The sequence below is a fragment of the Lolium rigidum genome, chromosome 6 (assembly GCF_022539505.1).
Source record: "Lolium rigidum isolate FL_2022 chromosome 6, APGP_CSIRO_Lrig_0.1, whole genome shotgun sequence".
NCBI lineage: Eukaryota > Viridiplantae > Streptophyta > Magnoliopsida > Poales > Poaceae > Lolium > Lolium rigidum.
Window position 1 is genome coordinate 339720029 of NC_061513.1, and position 8723 is coordinate 339728751.

Sequence of the window (8723 nt, forward strand, 5' to 3'; positions counted from 1 at the left end):
TCGCAATATGCAACAAAAAAGTATGCATCAACCATTTTTTTTGTACCTAACTCATCCACCATTTCAGGATTCGTATGTCACATTGGAGCAAAATCACCCTATCATACACAAAGAAATATTTGTAGTATTTTATCCATGCTTAAACAACAAAAATAATGCACACATGTAGCAATTTCTTTTTAGATAAAAGGCATTTAAAACCATTATATGCCCAACTTTAAATTAATAAAGTCTCAAAGTTCACAACGATAGCTTTACATTCTGCGGAATAGAACTTAGCAAAAGGTTCCAAGTCTGAATGAGCACACCTACTTGAGCAACATGATAAATGGGATCATCCTCCCCTAAAACAAACCGAAAACATGCCAAACTAAAGGTAGCTTAGGTATTTGTTGTCTCGAGCTTGGATTACTTGGTACCAGGGAAGCGTAGAGCACCCGTAGCTCTCTTGCCGTCCAGCTGAGACCTCCTTGTCTCACACCTTGGATTTGATGCTCCATAGCTACAACTCTACAAGAAATTCATAGTTTTGTATATAATGTCAGAGGGATGTTTAATGATCTTCTCAATCATAATCTTAATGTGAATATGTCAGAGTGCCTAGAATTGTGCCAGAAACATGTGAGAGGATGCGCCATCAGCGGGTTGTGTTATAGTAGATTCCTTTTATTATACTTGTATGTCATATACAAATACTTTTGTACTGTATACTTCATGGAGAAATTTCATTTTACTCTAGGGCATGTACGTGTAATGAGACGTCAGCCTTGCTTTAAAGTTGCACAATTGTTTTTCTTAGTTGAAGGAGAGATAAATAAATAAAAATCTTACTTTATATAAGAAATGATCTCTAAACAAATAAGATAAAACTATTTTCTATATTTCTCTTAGAAAAACAAATTTTACTAAATGTTAAATAACTATCCTTAATTATTGGTGTGATGATAAAAGTTAATGCATTTGTACTCTTATTTCTAATGCGGCTAAGAAAAGACTCGCCCTCGTAACATGAAGGACAAAAAATCAACCTAAAACCTATAGGTTCTCTCGATGTTCCTGCAGCGCTACGGATACTTGAACACCAAGTACACACAAGTACAACTGTGGTAGTTTTGGAAGTGTAGTTCACGAAACATATCAACATATGATGTAGTTTTAAAGATCTTCGAGGATCTCAAATGTGAAAACGGTTCTCAAAGCATTTCATTTAGAAAAACGAATCCCAAGAAAAATAAGAGAAAAATTGAGACAACACAACCCCGTGTTCTTCTCTCCCATCTTTCATTCCCACGTTACTTTTTCTTTTTTTAAGTTGCTTTTCCTTGTAGCAAGTGGCAAGCAGAAAGACCATTTATTAGAAAAATGCTCTGGCACCAAAATGCGACACGTGACCAGACTTTCAAAAGTTAGAGAATTGGTCTATTGGAGTCCAAGATGGATGGATCGTCTCATCTTGGACATCCCAACCGGGCCGAATGTCCTTCAAAGTTACGCTGGGCTGCTGAAGCGGCCCGCTCGGCTCTAGGCCATAGCTCAGCTCTCATTTCTGCTGCGTCAGGACTCAGGATCTGCTAGGCAAACAAACAAAAATAGTTGCCCTAAAATAAGCCTAGCCAAAAAGGTTTTGGAAAAAAACAATGTTAATTCGATGGACTGATACAACAGAAGCCAAAAAAATCAAATCCGGCGAGGTGCGAGACTCCGCTGTCCGCTCCTTAAAATACAGAGTACTTCGTTGCCGGCCACTTGCCTGGGCTCTCCTCGTCCTCGAGAAGACGAGAACCACCTGACCCCGCCGGCAAAATCATTTGCTAATCATGTCATACCGGAGGGGGGGCACCTGCAGTTTGGCTCCCTACTTCGTCGTCCGACGCGGCGCTCACGTTTGTGCTAGTGCGCGCCTGTCATTTGGGAGGGAAACAGTCTATAGATTCATCAAGATTACAACTCCTTTTACCTCACTTCAGTATGTAACTCCACAATGCCGATGCTTCGCATTTTATGTGTTCCATCCATGCTGGTACAGCGGAAAGTGACGAGGAACCATACACAACAGGGATAGTCTCTGAACCATCGATGGTAGAACCACCACTCACCCATATTCAATCAACCAGCCACCAGTCGATCACCCACTCCATGACGCACACAGCAACAGCCCGTCAGACGACGGCGCACCAGCAGGGCAGATCACAGCCAGTCGTGCTAAACTTTCCAGCAAAGGCAAAGCCAACGTCCGAGACTCCATAACAGGGTCCTGCTTTACCATATATATTATATATATACCTTTTCTGTGTGAAATGTGATGTGGTGACATATACACATGTGGACTAAAACAAAGCATATGAACAAAACAAAAACGTACGTATTCCTCCCTTCTAACCTTACCCTAGTCTCTCTCCCCCTTGCCTATCCCCAGAGACGTAGATTATAGGTCCTATTCGAGAAACGTAGATTACAGGCTTACAGCAATCTACAGCGAAAACTGACGCTAGCGTGTTGATCTAAGCATCACGTGCCGGGTGCTGGAATGCATCAAAACTTCTGTGAAAATGACCATGCTCTAGCTCAAATACTCTATGCTTTTGTGAGCTAGGCCATGCAAGATCTTCCCCCCTATGTTAAACATTGAGGGAGGTCCGAGTCTTGATGGGCTTCAGCTTCACCCCCATGCTCTCTGGTGACAGGAGCTCCGGCGATATGCAGAATGGGTTTAGAGTGCTCCGAGGGCTGCTGTCGAGCGGGGAAGGTCTGTAGAGGCCGTATCCCATCAAGAAGTATTCCATTGGTATCAGCATTGCGTGTGGCTGCTCCTCGGTGACAAGTGAGCCGCATGCCTGAACCTGCGATTTGCCCCCACAAAATACTCTTTAGAACCTGCCTTACCATGGGTATGGATCAACTAATAGCATTAATAGCAAAAAAAACTGTGCAATACCTCAACTAGAGCACAGTATCTCCGGTCTAATTTCGTGGTCATGTGGACAGCGTCGGCATGGAATTGCGAGTTCTCTCCAACAAAAATCAGTGTCCGGCACTGAAGTTTCTTCAGTGCTTCAGTCAAGTCATGCCTCCTGATAGATAGAGTGGTCCAATTGAGTTAATTCAAGTCCATTTCTGTGAATATCATAGCTAATGGCCAGTAGCTAATATATTGTTCACTTACTCGTTTATTGCTTTAAGGAATCGACATACATTAACTCCCTGCCTCTGATCAAGCAACTGCACAAAAAGGCAATTGTGGCTTCAGTCATATGCTCAAACAGTAGATATCATTGTCATTTCACATTGAAATAACGCTAGAAAGCTGGAAAGGAGACAAAGGACTAACACTTCGACACGCTTGCACAATCTCTGATTCAGGCTCCTGTCCACTCCCTCGAACTTCCTGAACAGAGCACCGAGAGATGTTGAGTGAAACTTAAATAGATACAAATGCGTAAACAAAAGAAGCTAATGAAGGACCACGTACCGAGCTAAAATACCGCTGAAGCAGGCATTCATTCACCAGCCCACTGGTCCCACAATAATAGAGCAGGTTTAACAATACCTGAACATGAGAATTTTTGGTCATTACAAAATGCACTGAACTTCCAGTACCACACAAAGAAACTAGGAAGCAATATAATAATTACTGAAAGTGAAGTGCAGGCCAGTACCTTATTGTACAACCACTCACTCCAAGATGGGGCTTTGCATAGAGGTGAAACCAACATAAGGCCAAGAACCCTTTCCCGGTACTTTGTCTAGGAAAATATATATACAAGAATTGTTAGCAAAAATTGAAGGTCATGCTTTCAAGACCTAATCATGTAAACACTTACTGCAAAGAGGGTAAGCACGTAGGCACCAGCGGTGACACCAAGACACATCACAGACCCTAAACTGCAAGTGCAATGTCACAATAACATCACAGGACTGGTTTAGGCACCAACAGAACATGAAAACAAACAGGCTAATTATGAGATGCAGTACCCGAAGAAATCAAGAACATCCGCGACCTGATCCGCGAGCTTATCAACAGATAGCTCAGGTTCATTTGATGGAATTGGAGCTGCTCCCAACTGTAAGACAAGCACATGCCGTGAAAGACAAACATGTCAGAATCAGAGGAAATATACGAGGACAAATAGCAGATATGATCATGTGAAATAAGGAATCGAAGAAGCCATCATGACTGACCTCATGGCCTTGAGGAGTGATATGGTAAATACAGAAATTGTGAAGCAACAGTGACGCAGCCTCTGGGCAGAAGAACAATCCTTGGAAGCAAGACATGTCTACCAAACAGGAAGACAACGCATGAGCTACCCTTGTTATAGCAAAATTCATAGTACCAACCCTACAGAAAATGACGTCTCTTACAATTTAGAGCTACATCCGGGTATGTTATGAGAGCCGGCTTGTCTTCGTCTCCGTACACAGAAACAGATACAGAGCCGTATCTCGTCCTCACAGGATGCTCCTGATGAATCACGTGGTGCAAAGGACAAATTTAGTAACACTGCGGAATAACATATATTTAGCAATGGGTAAAAACAAACTATTCTAATTTAGACGATGGTTATTTGTTCCCCAATTGACCAGAAATACACCTTCCTTGATGAAGCGGACATCGTTTGTTTGCTTAACAGACAGAAATAACATGAACACGCTTCCTGACGACATTGCTTCATGTTGTGCTACTAATCGTAAAACAGGGGTTTGCATACGACCATCAAGGCATCAACAATGAAAATACATGATTCTGAGCATGGTTTCTTATTCTTTTCCTACTCTTGAGCAGCATTGCAACCACAACATGACTAGGAATTGCAAGCAGCCTGGCACAATGAATAATAACCCACGCAGCAACTAATGTTTGTAATCCATAATATTTGCAGTTTCCCCAAAAAAGGAAACATACTAGAATAGCGTCACCAATTAGGAACTAATTAGGAACAGGGGAAGGGAATCATAAAGGGGCATAAATTAGCAAGAACAAGCTTCTCCACCTAACAACCCCTACCAAACCAAAACAAAAAACAGCAAACAGAAACCCCACGAAGCTCGCCCAGCACAAATCAAGCCTCCCGAAAGGAATGCGGCCGCCCCAAACAGGGGGAAGGAAATCGACCAAGAACCGGAATGCGAGCACGGACCTTGCCGCCGAAGTAGATCCGCTCCACGTCGATGGACACCGACCCGCTGGAGTCCCCCATGGCTGGCTGGCTGCTTCTAGAAGCTTCTCCACGGGCACCCTGCCAACCTCTTCCTCCTCGCCTCCTGCTTCTTCCTGGCTCTGGGCGACCTCTCTCTCCCTTGCCTTGCCCTCCCTCTTGGCTTGTATTGGCTGTAAATATATACGCGAGAGGGTCGCTGCCCAGAAATAAACTCGGCACCGACGGCGGTGAGCTTACCGGAGGGGTGACTAGAATGGTGGAGGAAGCTGGAGATTGGTTTTTAGATCCACACGTTGGTAAGGAAGCCTCGTTTTGGCGGGGCCCACATGTCATTTGACGTTGTGGGGTGTGCGTTTGACTTGCATGTGGCCCTAGCTATTTGCTTTGCTCTGCCCAAGCGTGGGCAATCATGGGTGGCCTGCTATAGCCACGCCATTTTCGCCCCTCGTGGGACGCGTTGTGTATTTGCACTTTGTGGTCTTGCTCGAATGGTCAATGGAATGTCTTCCTTCCATACTATTTTCTTTCCTTGTATTTCTGGTGGAAAGTGTGCTCTCAAATTTTCTGTTGTTTATAAATTGACGCACTTGCACCGGTAGATCCGAATTTGTTTTTTTTTCCTATATTTTGCAGTATTAGTTTTGAGACCTAAAATCCAACACGTTTTTTTTCTACCAAAGGAGAATTGACTAGTTATTAAGAAAAAAAATGGGCCAAGAACCAATATATCTGCGGCAAGCGTGCAATGTTCAACATTGTGCAACATTCGAGTCATCGCCTCTTCCGCTGAAGCGGCTAGAGGAGACCCATACATCCAAGATCACAGTTTTCAGAGCATCACTCCGGCTTCCAAACCTCTGCAATACAAACTCATCGAACACAAGTCCACATAATATCGTCCACATGGTATCTAAACTAACAACTATGTCACCCAAGCGACCACAACAGGCACTCTAAAACACAAATGGCAGTTTCGTGAGGTGTCCATCCTTCTTGGACGCCTTCCTAGAGTTCGTGTGCCATCCGAGTTCTCACAACCGCCTAGCCGACACCGAAAGAGCAATGCATCACAAGCCACCTCTATCTGACATAGGACTTTCACCTCCAAGGCGACGCCAACCGAGAGAGTTTGCGACTAAATTTGATGAGGGAGGTGAAGAAGCACCACATTGATACCTACAAAAGGACTCGAGACATCACAAAGTGGGTATGTGAGTGCTCCACCTCCCCGCTAGGGACAAGGGCACAAGAAACCCCAACCTCCACGACACCTAGCAGTATTGTCGACTTGGAAAGCTTCCACCCATCCAAAGCGGCACCACCGAGCGTTATATGTAGGTCACGGCTCTTGCTACACCTGCCATATCTAGACGATAGCAGCACCCACGACACCTGCCATATCTAGGCGGTAGCAACACCCACGGAGATATACAAGTGTCGTACATGCTAGAGGTTGCACCGCCCACACCGCCTAAGTTTCATGCATGCCACCTTGAACATCCAAAAGAGGTCGCCGTGAGCTTCGAAGTCGTTGTCCTAGATTGTCGACTCTCATGCACGAAGATGCTGCCAAGGGCCCTATAACTTTGGGAGACGAGGCCCACCACCACCGCAATCCAAACTACAACAAGGAGGAGGATGGGTGCGAGTAAAAGGGGGAGTAGAAAAGTCAAACGTACGATCTAACACTTTAGAGGTCATGGTAACAAAGCTTTACACAAACTTTGAGGTGGATACATAAGTCAGGTGAAATTTCTTATGTGATAGTATTGTATTTATGTAGTTTATTTTATTCACACATGGACTTATTTGGTTATGTGCATCTTATGATAGAAACCTTGTGTGTTATTCCCTTGTGAAGTGATCCACACCCATCAATCCCATTTTCTATTATTCTTGTGTATAATTATGAAAATACATTTTTTGCACTCGGACGAGTAAAGTTGCATGAACACCCATCATTTATGATCAGTATGATTATGCTGAATTAATGACTACGGGTTTGTGCATGTACATTTACGGCATTATGCATATTCACCTACATACACATGTGAATTTTGCAATGCAATTATGATATGTATAGGTAGCATTATATTGATGTATCATCTTCAGGTAGAGCCCTTATAAATGAGGGTCCATCATATTAGTCTCTATGCTTTTGGTTATTTAATAGAAACATATCAATCTACCTATTATGTCTTAGATATACAATGTATAGTTTTTCCTCAAAGTGAATAAGTACATATCAGGGCTTTTGCATACAAAAATGCAAAGAACCCTACTTTCTTACACAATACATGAAGTGCTAGGTATAGGCATAATCTTATTGGTATGTCATCAAAATAAGGCTGAGTGCTAGGTGTCGGCGAGAAGATCTGGTGGAGAAACCGACCCCTCCCCCATCGCCAGATAATCACAAATGAGAAATCTTGATCCTCTGACCTTTGCAACATACCCCACACATACAACTACAAAATGTATTGTTGCAACATCGTCACATCATATTTTTCACGTCGTGGGTCAAAACTATACAAAAAAATGTTGCACAATTTCAAAATCAGTGACACAACAAAAGAAATGTGAGTATTCATGAAACATCCAGTGGTCACAACAAATACCTATGGATCACATTAAAATCTTTCAGAAAAATCATAAGACGTATGCAACTCGAAGACGAACGTTTGAAGCACCTCACAAGCAAATTTGTAACATTGAGTTTGCTGCATTTCTAAAACAACCATGCAGCTAATGCCCCACAGTGGTCACATAATCTGGCTTGTGTGTCCACGAACAAAATACACATGAGTTTGCTACATTTATAGGACAACGATGCAACATCAAAAAAATATGTGAAAACTAACAATGTGTTGAAGCACCGACTTCGCGTGATTGGGCTCATATGAGCGAGTCTATCTTGCTGGGTCCCGTCAACGCCATAACCAGCGACCTTGAGCATGTTCTCCTCCATCATGGTCTTCTCCTAGTTCCTAAATCCCGACTCATGCTATGATTCAAACTCTTCCATGATGAACCCATGGAGATGAGCTATCTTCAAATCATCTTTAAGCCGAGGGAGGGAGGGGAATTACTGCTAGGAAGGGACGAAGAAGAAGAAATAAAGGAGTAGTAAAGTGCGGGGTGCGGTGGGGGTGGGTAAAAGACAAGGAGAGAATAACAGGTAGAGGGAACGGAACTGGTCGATAGGATTAGCCGATTGATTCTAAGTGTTTTCCTAAAAAATCACATGACTTAAGTCACACTTCTTATGAGGCAATGCCTTCAAGAATAACAATACAAACTCTATTTTAGATGGATAAACAAATTGGTACACAACAATTTAACATTATTTTGTCATGTAAAAAATAGAAGAAACAAAGGACATTCAATTTAAACTGTAAAAAGATGAGCGTGGTTCAAAAAATTGCAAGCAATTGAGTGCTTGCTGAAGTTCCCAAATCGTTTTGGGTATGCATTTTCTTAGACTATACCACGACTCTTTCACAGGGTTGATCCTGCGCATTTTTTTCAGGTTAAAATTCAACCAAACACAAAATCACCTAGTTT

The 8723-nt window shown here is 42.8% G+C and overlaps 1 protein-coding gene across 2 annotated transcripts; it reads right to left on the reverse strand.

The window, feature by feature from the left end:
• Positions 1 to 2235: 2235 nt before the first annotated feature.
• LOC124660955 (protein NDL1-like) lies at positions 2236 to 5258 on the reverse strand. Of its 2 annotated transcripts, XM_047198807.1 has the most exons (12): positions 5139 to 5258; positions 4363 to 4462; positions 4180 to 4277; positions 3973 to 4061; positions 3822 to 3882; positions 3657 to 3743; positions 3470 to 3547; positions 3329 to 3385; positions 3164 to 3219; positions 2936 to 3071; positions 2581 to 2840; positions 2236 to 2538 (listed from the first exon to the last, which is right to left on the reverse strand). In XM_047198807.1, the coding sequence occupies exons 1-11, from the start codon at positions 5196 to 5198 to the stop codon at positions 2619 to 2621; spliced, it is 1044 nt and encodes a 347-aa protein (XP_047054763.1). In that variant the 5' UTR covers positions 5199 to 5258; the 3' UTR covers positions 2236 to 2538; positions 2581 to 2618. The 2 variants fall into 2 exon arrangements, with proteins under 2 accessions (XP_047054763.1, XP_047054762.1); XM_047198806.1 differs by having other exon boundaries at positions 2236 to 2840.
• Between the last annotated feature and the right edge of the window lie 3465 nt (positions 5259 to 8723).